Below are 24,691 nucleotides of genomic sequence, written 5' to 3'. Positions count from 1 at the left end.
AGTGCCGTTGAGTCGGTTCCGACCCATAGCAACCCTGTATAGGGTTTCCAAAGAGCAGCTGGTGAGCTTGAACCACCAACCTTATAGTTCAAACAGCTTTGCATTCTGGCACATTAACCCACAGCGCCACACCAGGACTCCCTTTAATAGGACTTGGCAACAGAGCACAAGAAAAACTTTTCTATACAACCATAAACCAAACACACTGCCATCCACTCAAGCCTCACAGTGACCCTACAGAAGGGTTTTAAGAGTGTAAAACTTTACAGACGCAGTCTCACCTTTCTCCCATGGAGTAGCTGGTGGGTTTGAACTGCTGACTTTGTGGTGAGCAGCCCAATGCTTAAGCCATAGCACCACATAGCTCCTTTATCATACCAATCCTTTAACCAAAAAGAAGCTAAAAAGGCTAGGATTTTTTTTTTTTTTACGGAGCACAGAAGTCATTACTTGCATATCTTAATAATATACTTGGACTCCATGGGCATTAAACCAACCCAGTCAGAAGCAGTCAGAACAAAATCTACTGGCTCTGGTATTAGTCATATTATACCCTCATTGATCAACATGATTATGTTCCAAAAACCAGATCATTATGCAGAAATCAGCATTATGTAAAAATGGAGGAAAACCACATCATATCATAAAATGGAAGATGAACTACATCATTACATAACTGCCAAGTTACATCATTACATAACTGCCAAGTTACATCATTATATAACGGCCAAGTTACATCTTTACATAACTGCCAAGTTGACACATAACCTTAACCACCAAAGCCAGTGACCCGGTGTTCAGCACTGCCAGACATACACTGCTAATGCGTAAAAGAGTTGGATAGATTTTTACAGTGGACATAAACACAAACTGTTCAATAATGAGAGTCACTGAGTGAGGAGTAGGTATATGCTGCTGAAAACTGAGACCACTGCCAAAATACTTAAAATAAACTCAGTAGCTTCACAGTTTCTAGGAAGTGGTGATGTTGGTAATGAAAATACCAGGTAACCAGGAGGGATTAACAACCTTATTCACTTGCCTTGTTGTTGTTAAAAGTGTTGTCAAGTAGTGACCCAGAAACTCATAGGGTTTCTGATGAGTAGCCGGTGTGTTTGAACCACCAAACTTGTGGTTGGCAGTCCAGTACTTACCCTATAGTGCCACACCACCACTCCATTTGTTTAGTTATCATAAAGATTTATTGATTGCTTGTTTGCATAGCATTATGTGTGGTGCTGTTTCTTTTAAATAAGCAAGGGAAAAATTAGAAGAGATATCTTCAGAATCATAACCAGTAGAAGTTTGAAAAGCAAAAACTGTAATACAATAGTCTTCCTTTAAGAACAATTAACTAAAGACAAAGAGCGGGCAGGAAATTCACTTCATGATGTTGGATGGACAAAAAGGAAATAAGATAGAATGTCATGTCCTAGGCTTCAAGACACTTAGAAATTTAGCACACTAAAGTGTGCTAAATAATTATAAATCAATTATTGTTGTTGTTGTTGTGAAGTGCCGTCGAGTCGGTTCCGACCCATAGCGACCCTGTAAAAAACATACTAAAATATGATTAAATTTTTTAAAAAATTAGATACATTGCTACTTTTGACTAACTGGCAGTCTTGTAAGTAACAACACTTCATCCTAATATTTCATACGCTATAATTACTTCTATACTCAATTTATACAAAGTGGGATTTTTTCATTTAAAAGGAATGGTTCTCTAGAATACAAAAGAGATTATTTTGTAAACTTACATTCACAAAATAAGAAAAGCAAAAATCAAAATACCTCAATGTAGTAAAACCATAGCAATATCTCATTTTTAGTCTAGATTTCAACCCATAGTAAGGTATTTTAAACAACCAAAATATTCAGCAACAGCAAAGAAGAAAAAGCCAAATGATCCAATTTCTGCTAAAATACTCCAAAGTATTTTTTACACAATCCATGTATCTAGTATCACTACCACCGAGTTGATTCCAACCTATAGTGACCTGTAGGACACAGTACAACGGTCCCACAGGGTTTCTAAGGCTATAATGTTTACCGACACTGACTGCCACATTTTTCTCCCATGGAATGGCTGCAGACTTTGAACCACCGACTTCTTGTTTGGCAGCAAGAGCTTAACTACTACAGCATCAGGATGTCTATCCAGCATCACTGAAAACTTAGAGTATTCATACAATTAATGTAATATTATCCTATTCGTACACAGTAAAGGATGAAATTCTATTTCAGGGTGGAAGAAATATATGGGGTGCTGTAGAATAACCACTGGACTGCTAACCGCAAAGTTGGTGGTTCAAACCCATTAGCCGCTCCTTGGCAACCCTATAGGGTCCCTATGAGTCAGAACCAACTATGGCACTTAACAAAAACAACAACAACAAAATACTTTGGTGGCAATCATTTTATTTTTCTTTAAACAACATCATATAAATATACCTCAGTGCTTTAGAAAGTTAACTCATGTCCCTGAAACAGTCCTGCGGTCCTACACATTAGCAAACATACCATAATGTATTATGATTACAGCCTAACTTAGAGCATACAGTAGTGCATTAAACATCCAAATCCAAATACTAATTTGGTAATTACGGAAATTGCCAAAGGATCCCCGAGCCTGCCTGGGTCTTGCCCAGCAATCCCTGACTAGCCCATCTCAGTGAGTGACTCAGTCACTATTACACAGCCCTGTCCTTCACCAATTCTCATAGCACTTAGCTAGCACTTTCTGAAATGACCCTGTGTATTTCCTCGGCTTTTGTCTGTCTTCCTTCACCAAAATGTCAGCTCCAGAGTAAGAACCCAGCTCAACCCTGCTTACCACTCAACTCCCATCACATGGAGCAGCGTCCGCACACAGTAGGCACTGATCGAAGTATGGAATAAATGAACTAGGGTAAGTAGTTCACACAGTAAGGTCAACTTACTTAGAGGAAGGAAAAAAAAGAGAGAGAGAAACAGCAAAGCAGTGAGACCAAGGTCTGCTCACAGATGACCTGATTTCATGGTACCTCTAAAGTGCAAAGGCAACCATTTCAAAAGGGAGCCGTTTGTACCCATATGATTAAGCAAGGAGGGCACAACGTTTCTCACACCACAATTACCACTGCCAGTCAGGCTTGATTTCCATCAAGTGTTTGACTACAAGGTCACTCAACCACAAATCTACTGCCCCATACTTGACCATCAGGCACTACTGGTCCATTTCAATTAATCATCCTCAGCTGGAACAGGCTCAGACATGCCTTGTTTTCTCCATTTATACCATCCAAGTACTACGGACCCTATACCATCTGAGCCTACTGGCAAACCCCATGTACTCGGGGCTCTACTCTCTGCCCCCTCACCTGACAAGTGTTGTTAAGTGCCTTCGAATCGATTCCAATTCATTGCAACCCTGTAGAGGGTTTCTGAGGAGCGCCTGCAGTTCAAACAGACATTGTGGTCCAGTGCTTATCCTACAGCACCATGCCAGAAATGTCACTGATGGGAAAGACAAAAAACTAACATAACAGATCCTGCCTTGTTCTCTTCTGTTTTTCAGATCCTAGTTGTTTGTTTACCCACCCATCAGCCCTCCACAAGATGTAAATAAGTGTCTTGTAAAGGCTGGACTGCAAAGTCGGTTTGAACTGCAAAGTCGGTGGTTCGAGCTCACCAGCAGCTCTTCGGAAATCCTACACTGAGTCGCTATGAGTCAGAACTGACTACACGGCACTTACCAACAACTGAGGCATTAAGAGGAGGTTTCTCATTCAGGCACATACGAATTGTGCAAGTCACTGCCATATATTCCCATGCCTCAGTTTCCTAGTGTGTAATTAGGGATAATCAAGAGTCTCTCATTGACCGGGATCTTGTAAGGATTGGATGTGAATTCCTGGAAGTTAGTGACAGAGCATGTTTCTGGTAAGTTTCCAATGTAACTTACCAAACATGGAAAGGAGGCCAACAGCTTTCTCATTCCGCCCTTTCCAGACCCCTCTGGCCATCCCATCAATCTTCAGGCGCCTGGCCACTGGCCTAAATTGGCAATAGAGGGCTGGTACTAAGTAAAGCACAGGGTGGGAACCACCGAGCCCGCGGCGAAGGCGATCAAGTGAATTTGCTTTATTTTATTAAACTTGCACTTAAGCCCCAGAGAGTCGCTAAGGCAGCGTCAACAGCGTTCCCAGGGCCTTGGGTTGTGGTTACCGGAGTTCAGAAATGGCCAGTGCACCCCTGGGGCCCCCTCGCCAGCACCTGGAGCCCCAAACAGCTCATCAACAAGAAGCGGTTCTCCGGAATTGGGCCGCGTTTATTTACCAGTGGTCCTCGACCCTGACCCCCAGCACCCGAAGCCCACCTCACCCAGCCCTGCAAATAAGCTCCCAAAGGCCCTGAGGGGCGCGTCCAAGCATCCCCGCCGCCGGTCCCCAACCCGGGAGCTTTCCCGGGGCTCGTGCCAAAGCTCAGAACCTGCTCTCGAGTTCGGTATGGAGCCCGCCTTCAGCAATTCAGGGCGCCAGTTCCGCCTCGCTGGGTTGCCTCTCACCCGGACCCGCTGAGGATCGAACCCTCGCCTCACGCACACACCTGGTTCCTCACAGCCCCGTCAGCTTTTCTCCCCTCACTCCGGGTATCGACAGAAAGCAAACGGCTCAAGTGGTACTGACAGAGCGCAGTCCAGTCCACCGCCGCCTTCTCCTCCTCCTCCCCGCCATATTACGGGTCTCAAGCGGCAACGCGGGCTCCAGGCAACCGCCGCCGCAGCAGCCTGAACTCCACCTTCTAGGACAGGCACTTCCGGTGTTTGCTTTCACGGTCGTTGTAATGCACGAAGCTAGAGAAAAAACTACTATCCCCGAGGTGCACTGCGCGTACACGCTTTCGCTCAATGATGGAGGACGTAGATGTTTGTGGCAAGTGTGGTGCACGCTGGGAGACGTAGTCTTAAGTGTCTCTATACTTACAATGTTTTATGATACAGTAGGAACGCTGTGGGTTAATGCGCCAGACTGCAAAGCCATTTGAACTTCAAGGTCGGCTGTTCAAGCTCACCAGCCGCTCCTCGGAAACCCTGTACAGGGCCGCTATGGGTCGGAATCGACTCGACGGCACTTAACAACAACAACAGGAACCTTCTAAGGATCTGAAGCTCCCCGAAAAGTTCCTTAAAATTACTATTTTTAACGTATCTATATAGAGATAAACTCTGTGTGGTCGTTGGAAAACTTACACTCACCAAAAAAAAAACAAATTTTTTTTTTTTAGATAAAATACTGCTGAATTCACAGATACCAGCTCTTAACCCTAAAACATCTTTAACCTTTTACAAATCAGTGAGAAAAGATGTTCAAGAAGAAAAATAACAGGTTCAAGAAGCCCCGGATCTTTTGTCAAAATTCACTATCCACGCTACCAACTTTTCAATGTGATTTAGTGGCCCATCTCCCTTCCTTGTCCCTGGGTGAAGCAAACAGTTAAGTTGCTTGACTGCTAACCCAAAAGTTGTTAGTTTGTGTCTGCCAAAAGGTACCTCAGAAGAAAAGTGTGGCAATCTACCTCAGATAAACCAGGCTTTGAAAATCCTATGGAACACAGTTCTACTCTGGAAAACATGAGGTCCCCATAAATTAGAATTGAACTGACAGCAACTGGTGTTTTGTTTTTACATTCCCTATTTGGCTTTATTTTCTTACTGTCCATCCTTCCAGTGCCTATTTTGCATGATAAAAAAAAGGGGGGGGGTATTTAAAAGGTACCAATGACAAGGGTTGTTGTGGAGAACAGTTGGGATAATCTTACACAATGCCTAGATAAACTCCTTTAGTAGAAGGTGTGACGCTGTGTGCTTCTAACTTCAAGGTCAGGGATTCTAATTCACCAGCAAGTCCTCTAAAACCCTATACCGGGTTGCCATAAGTCGAAACCGACTCAACAGCGTTTAACAACAGCAAAAGTAAACTGGGAGGGGGTTTTTGTTGCTGCTGTTGTTAAGTGCCGTCGAGTTGAATCCGGCTCACGGTGACCCTATATAGGGTTTCCGAGGAGTAGCTGGTGAATTTGAACCACCGACCTTGTGGTTCAAACCGACCTTATAGTCCAGTACTTATCCTACAGCGCCACACCAGGACTCCGGAAGGAGGATTAACAGTGAAAAAGTCACAGGACTAAAACTGGGGTGGCTTGACATCTGTCCTGACTCTACCTTTGACTTCACTAGTCCTGACCTTGCATAGTGGTTACGAATCGGGCTGCGAACCTTAAGGTCAGCGGTTCGAAACTACCAGCCGCTCCGCGGGAGAAAGATGAGGCTTTCTACTCCCGTAAAGATTTACACCCTCGGAAACCTGTACAGGGTCGCTATGGGTCGGACCCGACTCGATGGCACTTAACAACAACAATCCTGACCTTAGTTTCCTGATCTATAAAATGAGTCATTAAAATTCCTTCTAAAATTATCATCTGACTGTGCCTCTTGCTATGTTCTTCCATTCCCTCAGAATCGGACAATTGCTTATTAGTCGACTAAAACCGGTCTTCTGGCAGCATCTATCTATTGAGGCTGCTTTGAGAATAAAGGAGATAAGGCACACAAAGCATTTGCTAGGCACAGTCCCCTGGACATTGTATGTGCTCTATAAATGTTAAATCCGCTTATTAACACAATTGTTTTTCCTCATTAAAATGTAAACTCCACAAGCCCAAAGACTTTGGGGTTGCTGTTCAATGGTGTTTCCCAGGACTTGGACCGGTGTTTGGCACATCTTGAATTTATGAATAGGCTAAGCATCTCGCCTTTCAAGGCCCTCTTGGCCTCAGTTTCCTTCCGAGTAGAATGAAGGCAACACTATAATCCCTTCTAGCCCTCTAACCGTGCAACGACTCTTCTATCCTTCCTCGTGTCCCCTACCGTCTTAAAGTCCATTTACGTCTTCAACCTGAAAAACCTAAAGTCCCCTTGGAACGTGAACCGGGAGCCAGGGCCCGCCTCCGTTGCCATGGTAGCGACCACGCCCGGAGACGTCAGTCTCTTTCTCCGGATGTGTTTGCCGCCGCCATTGTGCGGCGCTGGTTCCCTCCGTGGGGGTCAGCTGGGGCGAGTGCCTTGGATTCTCTCCGTCTCCTGTCGTTCTCCTGTCCCGGGAGCCCGGCGGGCCGGGGACTCCCGTCATTGCCGGTGCGGGCACCGGCATGTGGTTGTGGGAGGAACAGGGGGGCCTCCTGGGCCCCTTCTCTTTCCTGCTGCTGCTGGTGCTCCTGGTGACACGCAGCCCCTTCAATGCCTGCCTCCTCACCGGCAGCCTCTACGTCCTGCTTCGCTTCTTCAGCTTCGAGCCGGTGCCCTCCTCCAGGGCCCTGCAGGTGCTCAAGCCCCGGGGTCGCGTCTCCGTGATCGCCCACCGCGGTGGCAGCCACGACGCGCCCGAAAATACCCTGGCGGCCATCAGGCAGGTGAGCCCCCGACGCCCAGCGCCTCTCAGCCCCACCTGAGCGCTTGGTCTACTGTCTGTACTTCCGAAGGTCCCCCGGTCTTGTCAAGATAGGCTTTCCAGACCCTGTTCTCCTACCGATGGTGCCTGATCCGTCCCGAGTTCAGGTCTTTATAGACTACTAAAGCATCTATTTCTAGAACGCCTGCTACTGTGTCCTCCTCACTGAGGGTGACCTAGGCCGACAGGGTCCCTGCTTCCGTGGAGCCTACAATGGAGGGGGAAGACAGGCCTTAAACACGTCCACGGCTAGAGATAATTCCTAGGGGCCAAAAGTGCAATGAAGAGATAGGGTAAGGCTGGACGTTGTTATTTTAGATAGAGCATACAGGATATATTTAGATAGTGATACTTGAACTGAAACCAGAATTAGGAGGAGACAGCCGTGGGATGGGGGGGGCGGATTGTCCCTGGACATTGAATGTCCAGGGAACAGAAGAGGCCTTTGCAGCCTGAAGCCCAGGGGACTCCCAAAAGTTCATGGAGAAAATGGAATGAAAAGATAATGCAAGTTCTCCGTGAACTTTTGGAAGCCCCTTTGTAGTCTTGTTCATTTGTTGTTGTTGTAAGAGTTGTGTTGTCCGGTGACCCTGTGTAGAATTTCCGAGGTTGTAAATCTTTGCAGGAGCAGAAAGCCGCATCTTTCTCCCACAGAACGATTGGTGGGCTCCAACCTCTGACTTTGTGTTTTTCAGTCCAGTGCTTGTCCTGAGGAGCCACTGCACTCCTTGGTCAGTTATTGACTTGAGTTTATTCTGAGTCAAACACCTTCAGCAGAACTGGGTGCTTTGCTTGGTCTCTCTCTCTCTCTCTCTCTCTCTCTCTCTCACACACACACACACACACACACACACCCATCCCCAGAGCAAACATTTGGGCTCACACAGCAACCCCACCCCACCCCTGCCCCCAGGAGGGATGATTTTCTGCCTCCTCATCTCACAAGGCCCCCACCCATTCCTGACACTGGATAATCCTGACCATCTCCTGGCTTCCTAATAATGACCGCTTGCATAGTAAAAGAACTTTTCAAATATATCAGGTCCTCTCCTTTCTTTCCAACATGATTTTCTTATTAAGTGAGTGGGAAAATGGAGTCTCCCATGCCTTCATCTCTCTCCAGCTTTCAACTTTCTGATTCCAGCCCAGTGCTCTCTGTCATAGATTAGAATGTGGTCGAGGAAAACACTGTCTAAATAGGACAGACAGTATTGTGTAATGAGTAATTACTCAAAGCACGATGTACCTCAGTCTTGCTCATGACTGGGGTGTAGCAAGCCAGGTTCTTGGGTCACTGCCTGTGAGTGAGCCATAGACATCCCCCTTCTAGTACCAACTCTACTAACTCCAGTTCCCCATCGGTAAAGTGGGAATAATATTGGTTAAAAAAACAAAAGTTGCCAATGAGTCCTTCCTTGAATTAACCACCGTGTGTAAGAGTAAAACTCTGCTCTGGAGGGTTTTCAGTGTCTGGTTTGTTGGGAAGTAGATCAGGCCTTTTTTCAAGACTTCTCTACATAGATTACAATCTCTGAGTTTCTAGTTCGAAGCTAAGTAAATTAACCTTTGTACCACCCAGGGACTTTATCTGCCTAATAGTCTGTGATGATTCCAAGAGATAATCCACATAAACTGCCTGTCGGCTGTTCTGCCAGGACTCTGAAGTTAGTGTGACTTTCAAATTCCTTTGATGTAAAGGTAAAAAAAAAAAATTTTTTTTTTTTTGAAAAGAGAAGGATTTCAGGTAGGCAGCCTTTGACTCAGTGGAGGGTACCTGAGTTTTTAAACTGAGTTAGTGGCACAGATATTAAGCGCTTGGTGCTAACCAAAAGGTCGGTGGTTCAAACCCACCCATAGATGCTATAGGAAAATAGGCCTGGCACTTTGTTCTGATAAAGACTGTTGTTATTAGGTGCCATGGAGTCGATCAATAAGTGAGAATTATCAAAATCTGACACAGAGACATAAAGTGAGCGCATGTTATTGTTGTTAGGTGCCATGGAGTTGGTACCCACTCATAGTGACCTCATGCTCAACAGAATAAAACACTGCCTGGTCGTCCACCGGGTCTCAGTCGTTGCTACGCTTGGGCCCATTGCTGCTGTCACTGTGCCCGTCCATTTTGTTGGGGGTCTTCCTCTTTTTTGCCGACCCTCCACTTTACCAAGCATGATGTTCTTCTCCAAGGACTGGTCCCTGCTGATAATATGTCTGAGGTATGAGAGATAAAGTCTGGCCATCTTAGCTTCTAAGGAGTATACTGATTGTACTTACAACATAGATTTGTTTTTTCCTGGCAATCCATGGTACTTTATATTCTCCTCCAACACCAAACTCATATGCATCAATTCTTCTGTAGTCTTCTTTATTCATTGTCCAACTTTCACATATATATGAGGCTATTGAAAATACCATGGCTTGGGTCAGGCACACTTAGTTCTCAAACTGACATCTTTGCTCTTCAACACTTTAAAGAAGTCTTGTGCAGTAGATTTACCTAATACAATATGTCCGTTTCATTTCTTAACTGCTGCTTCCATGACTGTTGATGGTTGGTCTAAGCAAAATGAAGTCTTTGACAACTTCAATCTTTTCTCGTTTATATGGATGTTATTTATTGGTCCAGTAGTGAAGATTTTTGTTTTCTTTATACTGAGGTGCAAGGTGTTTATCAGTAAGTATTTTAAGTCCTCTTTGCTTTCAGCAAGCAACTTTGTATCATTTGCATATTGAAGGTTATTAATGATGTCTTCTTTGAATTCTGATATCATGTTGTTCTGCTTCATATAATCTAGCTTCTCTTTGCTCAGCATACAGATTAAATAAATATGGTGTAAAAAGTAAGCCCATCCTGTTAAAAAAAAGGCATGGATAGATTTGTAGTCATTCCTATGTTGTGTTATATCAGAGTCCTGGTGTGGCGCTGCGGGTTAATGCACTGGACTGCAGAGTCAGTTTGAAGTGCAAGGTTGGCAGTTCAAGCTCCCCACCTGCTCCTCGGAAACCCTATACAGGGTCACCATGAGTCAGAATGGACTCCACAGCATACCACCACCACCATGAGTCAAAATCAATGCACTAGCACCTGTTGTCATTGTTGTTAGGTACCATCGAGTCCGTTCCAACTCACAGCGACCCTGTGTACAGCAGAACGTAACGCTGCTTGGTCTTGCACCGTCCCTCACATTTGTTACATTTGAGACCATGGTTGCTACCACCGTACCAGTCCATGTTGTTGAGGGGTGTCTGTCTAGCTAGCTAGTGCCGCTGTAACAGAAATACCACAAGTGGATGGCTTTAACAAGCTAATTTCTTCTCACACAGTTTAGGAGATTAGAAGTCCACATTCAGAGCCCTCGATCTGGAGAAAAGTCCTTGTCTGTTTCCAGCAGTCCTTGGAGAGCTACGTGTGTCTTGGCATCAGTCTTCCCCTGGATCTGGGAGCTTCACAGCGCAGGGACCCCGGTCCAAAGAACACACTCCCGGCTCCTCTTTCTTGGTGGTAGTAGGTCCTTCTCTCTCTCTCTGCTCACTTTTCTTTCTTTTCATAGCTCAGAAGAGATTGACTCAAGATATAACCTAATCCTGTAGACGGCTTCTGACCTCATTAACATCCTAGAATTCGGATTGATAACACAAGATAATTACAACATCAGATCAGAGCCAATCATATCAGATCCCATCCTAGGATTGGGCGCATTACATTAGATCTTGTCATGGGGGCTTACTGCACGTGAGTACAAAACCAGTGAGAATCCTGGCACAGCCAACGTGACACAAAACCTTAACTTCCACAGACCCTCCACTTACCTAGCCTGAGGTCCTTCTCCAGGGCCAGGTCCTTCTTGACAACATGCCCAAAGCACAAGAGACTTAACATCAACAACCTTCCATTATGTTTCTCTCTCCTTGGTTCTTTGTGATGGAAGGGAGACTGTGAGAGTAGCTTTTCTAGCATTGGTTTAAAAATTGAAGACTGTTACTTTCCATTAGAATGTAAACTGAAGCTGGGAGAGAGATGAAGTGGTATCCATACCCAGAGGTGGTATTGTCATAAAAAGAACGAAGATATTTGTCGTAGGAAAAAAAGGACATAGTTGTCATTAGCTTCCACCTCAGCTTACCGTTAGGTGGCTTTACTTCAAGGATAGCTCAGTGTTCATTGAGCACAGAAGGTATTCAGTAAGTATATACTGAGGGTGCTGCCTGTGGGTGGTGGTGTGAGCAGGAGAGGGGCTGGGTGCATGCTAGTCATAGTCAATGATTGAGAGAGTATGTGTGTGAACCACTCCTAGGCATGTAGCGCTTCATGTCCTGTTGTGTTTAAGGGAATCCCTGTAGAGGGAAATTCCATTCAGATCTTGTGTGCTTCTGTTGAGCATGTCTTGAGTTCATGTTACAGACAGACTTCATCTTCGCAAACGTTGCTTTTATTTTATTTTTTTCTTTTAAACAAATTGAAGGTTTGTGGCAACCCTGCGTTGTGCAAGTCTGTCGGTGCCGTGTACCAACAGCATGTACTAACTTAGTGTCTCTGTGTCACATCTTGATCGTTCACACAATATTTCAAACTTTCCCATAATGCTATTATTGCACACTTAAGAGCATACCAAATGGTGTAAATCTAGCTAGTCTTTGCATTGTTATTAAGTGCCATTGAGTCAGTAGGGTTTCCAAGGCTGTAAATCTGTGGGAACAAAAAACCTCATCTTTTTGAGTGGCTGGTGGACTCTTAACCACCAACCTTGTGGTTTGCAATCCAGTGTGTTAAGTACTGTAAGTACCACCTCATAACAACCCTGTATAGGGTTTCCGAGGAGCGACTGGTGAGTTTGAACTGCCGGTCTTGTGGTCCAGTGCTTATCCTACAGTGCCAATCCAGGAATCCTTATTTGCAATGTTGTTTGTTATTAAGTGCCATCAAGTCGGTTCCGACTCATAGCGGCCGTGTATAGGGTTTCCAAGGAGCAGCTGGTGGGTTTGAACCACCACCTGTGGTTCAAATCGACCTTGTGATTCAGTGCTTATCCTACAGCATGTCACCAGGAGTCCTTAATGCCTAAATCGGATATGCTGTTATAAACAGGGACTCAGGGCTGAAATTATACTCACACAGCCCATTCTCCAGAGTGCAGCTTACCGTCAGAACCAGCTTACAACAGATTCATCAGAACGGAACCCCGTCATAACTTAGGAATGACCTGTCATCAGAAGGACAAGTATTGGTGAGGCCGCGAGGAAATCAGAACCGGCTAGTGGGAAACCAGTCTGACGGTTAGTTACCATGTGACCCAGCAGTTTCACTCCTAGGTATATATCCTAGAGAATTTACAGCATGTCCACACAAAAGCCTGTACATGAACATTCAAATCCCCAAAGTAGAAACAACACAGAGGTCTATCAATTGATGGATGGGTAAACAAAATATGCTATAGCCATAAAATGGAATATTATTCAGCAGTGAAAAAGGAATGCAGTGCTGATGTATATTATAACATGGATAGACCTTAAAATTATGATGCTAATACCACTACCAACTGTTCTGAAATGGATCATGTTTCAGAAGGTCCTGGTTAGAGTGGGAGGAAATGTGGAACAGAACTCAAAATTGTGAAAACAATATCAGGTTTACTGGAGGAACCTGAGACTCTAGCCCTCAACCACCCTGCAGGTTTCAAATGGGACTAACCCTTGTGGCCCAGTTTTCAGCCCAGCAGTAGATAGGTACGTAGAGGGGACAACAACACAACTAAGGTCTGCTCACACGGAATGGTCCTCCAGTCAAGATTCAGAGGGCACCATTGACCAAAGAACAAAGTTGAGAAGGGATGAGAAGGAGAGTGGAACGGAAACAGGAGCCCCAGGGAGGACGTGGGGTAACGGTTGTTGCATTGAGGGGATTGTAGTCATTGAGATGAAATAAAGTGTAAGATGGGTTGAATGTAAAACTGATGATCCTCTCTGTAAAGCTTCATTCCATTCACAATAAAAAGTTTAAACAAACCAAAAAAAAGATGGTAAGTGAAAGAAGCCAGTCATAGAAGGCCACATAGTGTATAAATGTCCATAATATATAAATCCATAGTGACAGACGTCAATTCATAGTTACCTAGGGCCAGAAGGAGGGGCCCAGGTGGTGCAGTAGTTAAGCACTTGGCTACTAAGGGAAAGGTTAGTGGTTTGAACCCACCAGCCTATCCGAGAGAGAAAGATGTGGTCATCTGCTTCTGCAAATGTTATTGTTTTTTTTTGTTGTTGTTATTGTTAAGTGCCATCATAGTGATCCTGTATAGAGTTTCTGAGGATGGCTGGTGAATTTGAACTGCTGACCTTGAGGTTCAAACCAGCCTTGCGCTCTAGTACTTATGTTACAACCCCACACCAGGACTCCCTGTAAATACTACAGACTTGGAAACCCTTCAGGGGCAATTCTGCTCTGTCCTATGGGGTCTAATGGATCAGGGCCACGGAGCAAGGGGGAAGGATGGGAAAAAATAGGAAGTTGCTAACAGGTGTGGATTTCTTTGGGGAGCAATGGAAATGTCCTAAAATGTATCGTGATAGTGGTTGTATAACTCTGAATATACTAAAATCATTGAATTGTACACTTTAAATGAGTCAGTTGTATATGTGAATTATAGCTCAGTAAAGCGAAAGAAAAAAGATTCTAGGTTGAACTTGGTCAGATTATAAAATCTCCGCTTACTCCATTGTGCCACTCTACACTGGTAATGGAATCTGGTTTTCTTCATTGACAGTGAGCAAAATAAATTCTTTCTGAATGTTGTTGTTGTTATAGTGCTGGCATAAAGGAATAAGAATAACATTTGTGTTATAGTGAGAGAACATAGGAACGGGCTTCAAAAGTTCTTAGAAAAACAGAATTAGAAGGTAACGGAACTGTCTATGAACTTTTTGAAGCTTTCTCGTATACTGAAAATGTGATTTTGTTTTACCTTATATATCTATAACCTATGTTGCTTTTCCAGTATATTATTCTGTGTTTAACTTAGAAAAGATGCCCCTTTCAGCCTTGTGTCACTATGTTGTTGTGAAGTGGCATCGAGTCAGTTACAGTCCATAGCAACCCTGTATAGGTTTCCGAGGAGCAGCTGGTGAGCTTGAACCGCGCACCTTGTGGTTCAAACCAACTTTGCAGTCCAGTGCATTAACCCACAGTGCCACACCCAGACTCCTTGTGTCACTATAAATATAAGTATTCTTGGGATAACTTTTTCACTAAGGCAAAATACCTTTCTCATTATATAGTTTATATTGCATCCCAGCTCTGAGCACATGCATTGCTTTTAATCTTCACAGTGATTTCATCTTTAAAATAATGAAACAGGCTAGACTGGGTAAGTAACTTGACCTAGATGGAATTGGGATTCGAACCCGTCCTGTTGTGGTTTTGGTAGGGGGTGAATCTTGGTCCTATATATGAATATCAAGCTTGGAACAGAAGAAAATACAGTTGTATATCTTTGCAACATGGTACAGGTGGGAGAGATTCCATAAGATAGAAGAATATTCATAAGGAAACTTGATCAGTTTGTGTTACAATTTAATATCTCTTAAAAAGGACACAATAAATAACAATGGCTAATATTTATTGAGTGCTTACCCACGTACTGGCAGAAGCTCTGGTAGCGTAGTGGTTATGAATGGGGCTGCTAATCTCAAGGTCAACAATTCGAAACTACCAGCTGTTCCGCGGGAGAAAGATAGGCTTTCTGCTCCAGTAAAGATTTACAGCCTCGGAAACCCTGTGCAGGGTCACTATGAATCAGAACCGACTCCACAGCACATAACAACAACAACAACCATGTACTGGCACATTGCTGTATGTTGTTATGGGTACATAAATGTATGATAAATACATAAAAAGACATATAAGGAAATAATATGAAAACAGCACACATCAACTCGTACATGGTTACTGACCTTCCCAAAGGAAGCCAAGGAAATGAATGGGGGCATTTCAGCTACTGGGCACGTGTTTGTATTGTTGACACTCGCAATAACATTGAAGAGTACAGCCTCTACCATCTTCTATGTTGTATGACTCTGAACAAGTTTCTTAATCTCTCTGTCTCAGCTTCATATTGATAAAATGGGAATGTTAGTAGGGTTGTGAAGTGTGGCAATGTAAAATAAGCACTGGACTGCTAACCACAAGGTCTGTGATTCAAACCCACCAGCCAGTCCTTGGAAACCCCTATCCAGGGTCGCTATGGGTTGGAACCAACTCTATGGCACTTACCAGCAACATTCCAGGGATGTGAGCATCAACTTCTGACTCCTAGTGAGCCTACAGGACAGGGTACGGCTGCCCTCTAGGGTTTTCAAGGCTGTGATCTTTCCAGAAGTGAATTACCACATCTTGTTCCTCCGGAGCCGCTGGTGGGTTTGACCACCAACCCTTCAGTTAACATAACAGGACTCCATATATGTTTATGTTGTTGTTATTAAGTGCCTTTGAGTCAGTTCCAACCCATAGTGACCCTGTTTCTAAGAACCCTGGTTTCTAAGGAGCAGCTGGTAAGCTTGAACCAATGACCCTGCTGTTCAAACTGACTTTGCAGTCCAGCGCATTAACCCACAGTGCCACACCATAATTTCAAAAATATAAAGCTGAAACCTTGATCATAATAAGCATTTCATAGCTGCATTGTGATGAGGAAGGAAGCGAACCAACATTAGAGAGTGTATGTCTCAAGAGCATTGCATACAAAATTGAATAGTTATCTTGTTTCAAAAGATGCAAGTACATCTTATCAAGTTTACCAATAGCCAAGGTTAGGCCAATCAGCACAATGTAAAGTGTTCTCTAGAAACAGGCTTAGTGTTTCTCTTACAGCAGGTGGAGTTGCAATAGTTGTTAGGTTCTGTGGAGTCAGTTCCCATTCATAGCAGCCCCACATAACACAGAACAAAACACTGCCAGGCTTTGCGCCATCCTCATAGTTGTTGCCTTGCTTAAACCCTTGTCACATCTGTTGTATCATCCATCTTGTGTAGGGTCGTACTCTTGTTCCCTGGTTCTGTATTCTTCTTGTTTATGCCAAAGTAGTGATGTATCTGACCAATCAGCAAATTCGGAACTCATCTGAGCTTCTGCATCAGACAGTGTAGGTAAATGGGAATTTGTCTAAACATTTGTGAGCTATTAATAACCAAATACAGGCAAGGCAACCAGAGAAAAACGGAAGTTACCGAAGTGTCTTTTATTTGCCACTGTGGGTGGCGAGGAAAGGAGGACATCACCATTTGTAAGGAATCTGATAAGTATAGAAGTGTAGGTGACAGGAGCGGGTTGGGGTTGCTGTTTGTTTTGGGAAAGGACAGAACTCAGTAAGGCAGCCTTGTTATTAGTCTTCTTGGTGTCTAGATTTCCAAATGACATTTGTGGCCATTTGACATTAATATTGTTGGTGTTTTTGTTAAGGCAGCTAAGAATGGAGCAACAGGTGTGGAGTTGGACCTTGAGTTTACATCCGATGGGATTCCTGTCTTAATGCATGACACCACCGTGGACAGGACAACCGATGGGACTGGGCAGTTACGTGATTTGACATTTGAACAAATCAGGAAACTGAATCCTGCAGCAAAGCACAGGTTGAGGTGAGTGGTTTTCTGTCACTTAACCATGTCTTTTACCTGTGTTTGAAATTCACGGCTGAACATCAGCACCTTCTAATGGCATCTTCTGCTCCAGGAGAGGTGGTTTTGTGTTTGAACTGCATACAGGTTTCCCACGTCATGAACAGGTGCTGCCAGGAATAACAGCAATATGGGATGCATGTTTTTCAGCCTTTTCCTGCTACGGCCAAATGTGGATCTGGAATGAGTCTGAACTCAATATTCTGTCTAGTCTGACAATGAACTTTGTACTGTCATACAGATGATAGAATCAGGAGGCTGAAAGCAATTCCAAAGTTTACTGGTTAATCTTCTTGTCTTCAGGCACTCCAAAAAAATAAATAAAAAATCTTCAAATAATAATAAATAATATCTCACTCCCCAGGGACAGGTAGAAGGACTGGCAGAAACACCTGTACCATTGAAATGATCATCATCTTTTTTAAAAAAAAACGAAACATCTTACAGTGGAAATGATACAGTTGAATTAGCTAAAGTTAAATCTTAACTGTGTAAGAAGAGCCGATGTCTTATGTACCCAGCACTTAACCTTTGTTTTCTTTATCCAAAAATCAGATCTTTTCTAGGCCTGTAAAAAAATTACACTTAAACGAATGCATAGCAACAAGTTGATGGGTTTGCTTACTCCCAGGAATTTCTCCTGTGTGGGGCAATGGCGGTCTTAAAATTCATTAAGAGGTCTCCTAAGGTGACAAATAGAGTTAGTAATTATGTATCAACTCAGTGGGAAGTCAGTGATTCCCTAAGAATTAAATGAATTTTGTTGTTGCTGTTCTGGCCATGAATGTCTATAATTTTGTTCAAGTACCAGTAGTAATTCTCCTAGGTAGGGCTAGGTAGGGTATGGCTGAAGAAAGGACATTGGGACGAACGCTCTTTTCTTTTAGTTGAGAGACATTTGCCAAATGTCTGTTCCACTAAACTTTTCTTTTTCTCTTTTTCCTACCACCTACAACTTCCTTTCCCCTCTCTTATAGGAAGGATTTTCTTGATGAAAAGATCCCCACCCTGAGGGAAGCTGTGGCAGAATGCCTAGACTCTAACCTCACAATCTACTTCGATGTCAAAGGCCATGCAACTATGGTACAGCTTTTATCATGGATTTCAGTTCTTAAAAAAGACATCTTACTTAGTTGCTAGTCATTTTTGAATGTTTATTAATATTTGCTCTTTTTCTTAAATTAGTTTTACAAGTTATAATATATTTGCTTAATGGAAATATATAATGCAAAAAACTACATCATGACAGAACACAATACATTATGGAACTCGACCACCACGAAGGGGAAGAATCAACTTTGGTTACTTTTCATTTGTGGAAAGCATTTACCCATGGTGACCCAGTAGGGCAGTGTAGAGCTGCCATGTAGCATTTCCAATGTCATCTTTACTAAAGCAGGTTACCACCTGCTGATTTCTGTGCCCCACCAGAACTCCAGTGCATCAATGTTGTTGTTGTTGTTGTTAGGTGCTGTTGAGTGGGTTCCAACCCATAGCAATCCTATGTACAACAAAACAAAACACCACCGCCCAGTCCTGTGCCAGCCTCAAAATTGCTGCTACACTTGAACCCACTGCTGCTGCCACTGTGCCAATCCAACCTGTTGCGGGTTGCCCTCTTTTTCACTGAATCTCAGCTCTGCCAAGCATGATGGATGGCCTTCTCTAGGGACTGGTCCCTCCTGATACTATGTCTGAAGTATTAGGGCTTCTTAAAGCATTTACAAAAGAGCCTACATAAAGAGGCACTTCCGGAATAGACCACTCAACTTCATGAAAAGGAATTCCGGAAGTGAACACAAGACCAACTGCATTTGTGTGGGACGGGTCTCCAACGGACATTACAGAAAGCAGGCTCCCACAGGAGCAAACTGAAAGCTGCTGAAGCCAGCAGCATCTCTCATCTATAGATTGCCTCCCTTTCGTATCACTTCTCATGTAGTCTTGTTAAGTCTGTGATTCACAGAGTCGTGCTCCTGTCCTGTGTTTTCTTTAAACATGTGTAACATTTCTCATGAAAATACACTTACATTTCCGAGTGTATGCTTCTACTCATAAAAACATCATCACTATGGAAATGAAAATATAGCTCAGGTTACATTTGTTCTCTTATAAACAGTTTCTAAAATACAAATGCTTCTTTTCCCTCCTGGGTAAAGAGATATTTTTCGCCTAGTAATAGTTATAGTCAGTAGTGACCAGCCACTGAGAATGCTGGGGTGTGTTGTTGTTGTTGTTGTTGTTAATTGGTCCTGGATATAATTTAAGCCAGTTGCTCTTAAAATCTGAAGTGTGTGCTTAGAGATATACGCTTGAGTTTTAGTATATTGAAGCTCCTATTGTATGGAGAGTCGGAATGGTTCTCTGGTTAATCTATTACAGGCCTGCAGACCTCGGTGGTGCTGAGATTCAATTCCAGCCCACCACCATAAAGCAGATTTCACAATAAAGCGAGTCACACACGTTTTTTGGTTTTTCAGTGCATGTGAAAGTCATGTTTACACTTTGCTGTAGTCTGTTCAATGTACGATAGCATTACTAAAAAGTCGGAAATATTGTGAGAAGGACCAAAATGCACCCAGACGTGAAGCAAGCACGTGCTGTTGAGAAAATGGCACTGATAGATAGACTTGCTTGATGCAGGGTTACCACCCACCTTCAGTTTGTTTTTTAAAAACCACAGTATCTGCAGAACGTGATAAAATGAAGCACAGCAACCTGGAGTATGCTTGTATTCTGACTAGCTTACAGCTGCCTCTAGCCCAGGGTCCCCCATCGATTTGTATCATAGTTGCCTGGAGTACCTATTTAAAATGCAGATTCCTGGCCAGACCACCCAGGAAAGAAACCTGAAAGTGTCCTGGTGTGGTGCTATCAGATCAGCACTGGACTGGGAACCACAGGTTGATGGTTCAAACCCACCAGCTGCTCCTTGGAAACCCTATAGAGGGTCACTATGAGTCGTAACCGGCTACACGGCACTTACCAACAACAGACTGGGGTTATTGGAGCATGTGTCTTTAATGAACACCTTAGGTTTTATTGGCGGCGTGACCTGTGTTTGGGAGCACCGATAGTGCCTGTAGTTTGCCCACAATGTACTGACCTTCATGCTTATTCTCTGAGAAGAAGTAAAAAGAGGAGGGGAAAAAGCCACTTATTTGAGTCTTGTGGTTAGGTGCTCACAAGTGTTTGGCCGTACCTAAGCATAGTGTAGTGACACAATTCACCAAGTGGGCAGTCTAGAGGGACGCATGGGAGACAGTACTCAGGGTCTTTTCAACATATCAAGTGCTGTCACTACGGTGTAACCTTAACTTTTGTTGTTGTTGGTAAGAGCCATTGAGCCGACTCCAACCCATAGTGACCCTGTATAGGGTTTCCGAGGAGCAGCTGGTGAGCTTGAACCACCAACTTTGCAGTTCAAAGGGCTTTGCAGTCTGGCGCATTAACCCACAGTGCCACACCTTAACCTTGATAAACCTCAATTTATCCTGAGCAAAACTAGGAGTAACAAAAGAAACCAGCCCCCGAGTAGCGTAGGGTCCTTGGTAGTATAGTAGATTACGTGTTGGGTCAGCAGTTGGAGTCCACCGGCCATTCCGAGGAAGAAAGAGGAGGCTTTCTGCCCCCGTAAAGACTTACAGCCTCAGAAACCCTAAAGGTCACTGTGAGTCCGAACCACCAGCCACCACCATCTGACGTGGTTGTGAGACGTAAATGATACAGGTGAAGAGAAAACACCTGGATCATGGACTGACACTCGGTTCGTTAGTAAAGGGAGCCCTGGTGTGGATTATTAGTTCTGTGTTGCTGTTTTGTTGAAGGCATTTTGGTGCTTGTTTTTCATTATAAAAGTGTGGGGTCTTTTTTTAAATTAGCATTATGCTGTAGCAACATTGTGTTCCACACAACATCTACCTGACTCTCTTTTTGTACTATCAGCTGATGTTGATCGTCCGTGACCAGATCTGTCAGTGCACGAGGAACTGAACAATGTCAGTACTTTCATTCTCAGATTTCTCCTTCATTCGTTAGCCGGGCTGCTCCTATAGAGAGAAACTCCACTCATCTTGGAAAGAGTGGAGAGACTTGTCCACACCTCAATCCCATTGCTTCTCTGTACTTCCCCTGGCTGCTGGGCCCGGGTTTCATCTCTGGAAGTCAGAAGGGTGATAGAGTTGTGCGTATATCTGGTGACTAAGCTGGAATATAAGGAACGGATTTTTAAATTTTGCACCCAGCCTTCACTGCCTGCCACACTTTATAAAAGTCTCAGGAAAAGGGGGTTTTCTACTGCCGATGTGAGTTTGGAATGTATCCAAATGGGTACTGGAATCCACCAATACTCTTTTCAACAACTTCTGATTGACTAGGTAGGGTTGTGTTTGATTGTGTAATACTCATAGTTACAACTGCGACTGTCACAATTTAAAAAATTATAAATACATGAATCTTTGTTTTACAGGCTACTGCTGCTCTAAAGAAGATTTACCTGGAATTTCCTCAATTATACAATAATAGTATCGTCTGCTCTTTCTTGCCAGAAGTTATTTATAAGGTAAAGTGCAGGATCTTTACATACCATGGTGTTATTTATAAAGTACCATTGTTGGTCCCAACTCATAGCAACCCTGTATAGAGTTTCGGAGGAGTGGCTGGTGAGTTTGAACTGCCGACATTGTGGTCCAGTGCCACCAACCCTGCACCACCACACCTGTGGCAATAGCAATTGTCTAAGCATAAGATGGAGTCCTGGTGTGACTCTGTAGAAAAAGCACTCGACCGCAAGGTTGGCAGTTCAAACTCATCAGCAGCTCCTTGGAAACCCTATACAGTGCCGGGTGCCAGCCCTGACACACTTATTAGGGGGGCTCACGAAGGGATGTGTGGAGTCGGCTGAAGAAAGAAATCAAACGGAGTCGATGATTTGTGCTAAATTCTGATGATGATGATGATACTTAATTTTTTCAGCTCCTTACATACCGTTACAATACACTATGATCTCATAACAATCAATTTCTTTGAAGCATTACACAAATGATCTTGTTAAAATACCTTAATCTTTCTGACGTCTTAAAATGTCAGGTTAACCTTAAAACATAATTCTAAATCTTAACTCCTATTTCTACCTTCCCCTATTATTTTCTATAGATTCATTCATCACAACATGTACCTAAACATTATTTGCTGTGGTAACTGACAACACAGTTGTTTCTCATGATTGATTAAACAAGAAGCATAAAAAAAGGCATTTAAAGTTTTATAGTTAAGAAGAAACGGAACAACTTCCTTATAACAACTTCTTTATACAAAACATCTAGTTAAATTTCTGCTTATGATCTATTACTATTCCCTTAGCCCTTAATTGCATTTTAGCTAATTTTCTAAAGGTCTTAATGTCCCTGACTGAAACTACACAGAATGTTGAATGTAATCTTAAACTTGAACTGGCAAAAACTTTAGCTGGTTTTTCCTAGTGGTGAAACTTATTGTTAGTGTGAAAAGCATTCTTTAGGGACTACGCATGATTGAATATGGTGTGAAGGTGTCTAAATGTAATTTTTTACCTTTAATATGATCATTGAAGAGTTCTACTAAAAACTTCTATAATAAAATCAAGAAAAATAAAAAATGAACTATTCATAAAAGGAAAAGACAGAGACTACAAGTCCCCCGCCCCATGAAATTTCCTCTTGAAGCTCTGCCAAGTCTATGAGGCACCCATCACTGCTCTGCAGTACAGTGGGCTTTCTTCATGCATAGGGTCTCCCGCTGCTCTGTGTTGTTGCAGTGTATTTCTTATCAGAGCCATCATGGCCCCTGCCAATACAGAGCTGCTATGAGTCCAAACCAACTCAACAGCACTTCACAACAACAGCAACAAGGATACAATAGCTGCCTGGTGAACTGAAGGGAACGAAGGTCACAGATAAGCTGCTTTTTCGAGTTCACCAGAGATCTTCAGGAAAGGAAGCATACTCCTGTCCGATTTAGAAACACCACAGCACCTCTTAGCCCTTTTTCTGTGATGTCACAGGCTGGTTGAAGGAGCCCTGGTGGCACAGTGGTTAAGAGAGGCCAGCAGTTTGAGCCACCAGCCACTCCTAGGGAGAACGTTGTGGCAGGCTGCTTCTCTAAAGATGGTTGTGTACCGTTGAGTCAGTTCCAGTTCGTATCGACCTGTGAAGTATTTCAGAGGCTGTAACTGTCTACGGGAGCAGAAAGCCTTATCTTTCACCCAAGGAGTGGTTGGTGGATTCGAATCAGTGACCCTGCAGTTTACAGCCCAACGCATTACCCAGAAATGACAGCTTTGGGAGCCCTATGGGGCAGTTCAGCTCTGCCCTGATTTTTTGTCAGACTCAGCTTGATAGCAACAAGTACAGGTGTGTTCAGAGTACTTCGGTAAACTTCGTCAAAACAGAACAATTACATAGTCCTGTAGGTAAGCACTCAATCGCAGGTCTGTTTGAACCATAAGGTCAACAGTGCAAACTTAGCAGTCACGCCTCAGAAACTCTATCCAGGGTCACTATGAGTCGGAACCAATTCAACCACACCCAACAACAACAGTAATTCTGACTAACAGTAGAATCTATCTTTTTTCTTCCTTTGTTTTTAATAACTAGTAGTTGTTGTTGTTAAGTCCTGTGGGTTTCGACTCATAGTGACCCTGTGTGGTGTTTCTGAGACTTTCAGTCTTTTTGCAGGAGCAGAACGCTTCCTCTTTTTCTTGAGTTGGTGGTTCTCAGTCCAGTGCTTATCCTATAGAGTCCCTGCTATTATGTTCTTGTTGTTAAGTGCCATTGAGTTAGTTCTGACTCATAGCAATCCTGTGTGGGGTTTCTGAGGAGCAGCTGGTGGGTTTGAACCAAGACTTTTAAATCCATACAGAAGCAGACAGAGAAGTGTAACGAACCCTCGTACCTTCATCCAGCTCTTTCCTCTATAGCCCCCATCCTCCCCAGTATTATTTTGAAGCAAACCGTTAGACATTTCATCCATCCATAAAAATTGTATCTTTACAAAGTGATTCATTTTTATAAGAACAAAACCACAACCCCAATACCATTGTTGTTAAGTGCCATCGATTTGGTTCCACCTCATGGCAACCCTGGATATAATCTCCATATAAGACTCATCCATTAAAAATGATCTGTAATTGGCTTCACAGTAACATTGGGGAGGATGGGGGATATGGATGAGCAAGCTGGGAGGGTTCGCTAAAGTATTAACAGTAAGTTTTGATATCATTCAATATCTCATCAGTATATAGATTTTCCATTGTCTCAGAAATGGCAAAAATGATTTGTTGATTTACTTTTTATAAATTGTTCATGTGAATCAGGACCAAATAAGGTTTTGCATGTTTTAATTTTAAGTCTTAAAACCTGCCAGTCCCCCTCCATCTCTCTTTCTTTTTACCTTGGGATATACTTACTGAACAAGACAGAGTATTTGTAATTTACTTAAGTCTGGAGTGCACCGATCCTACTGTGGTGTGGTTTCACGTTCTTCTGTCCTCTCTCTTGCCT

The 24,691-nt window shown here is 43.3% G+C and overlaps 1 protein-coding gene across 1 annotated transcript in view; it reads left to right on the top strand.

The window, feature by feature from the left end:
• Positions 1 to 7,064: 7,064 nt before the first annotated feature.
• GDE1 (glycerophosphodiester phosphodiesterase 1) overlaps positions 7,065 to 24,691 on the top strand; it is a 22,589-nt gene continuing 4,962 nt past the window's right edge. The window contains exons 1-4 of the mRNA XM_006875951.1: positions 7,065 to 7,452; positions 16,939 to 17,114; positions 18,131 to 18,236; positions 21,622 to 21,714. Coding sequence (XP_006876013.1) covers positions 7,192 to 7,452; positions 16,939 to 17,114; positions 18,131 to 18,236; positions 21,622 to 21,714 — 636 coding nt within the window. The 5' untranslated portion in view covers positions 7,065 to 7,191. The remainder of the gene's footprint in view (positions 7,453 to 16,938; positions 17,115 to 18,130; positions 18,237 to 21,621; positions 21,715 to 24,691) is intronic.

The sequence above is a fragment of the Chrysochloris asiatica genome, unplaced genomic scaffold, assembly GCF_000296735.1.
Source record: "Chrysochloris asiatica unplaced genomic scaffold, ChrAsi1.0 scaffold00348, whole genome shotgun sequence".
In the NCBI taxonomy this organism is placed as follows: domain Eukaryota; kingdom Metazoa; phylum Chordata; class Mammalia; order Afrosoricida; family Chrysochloridae; genus Chrysochloris; species Chrysochloris asiatica.
This window is presented reverse-complemented; position numbering and strand designations above follow the sequence as displayed.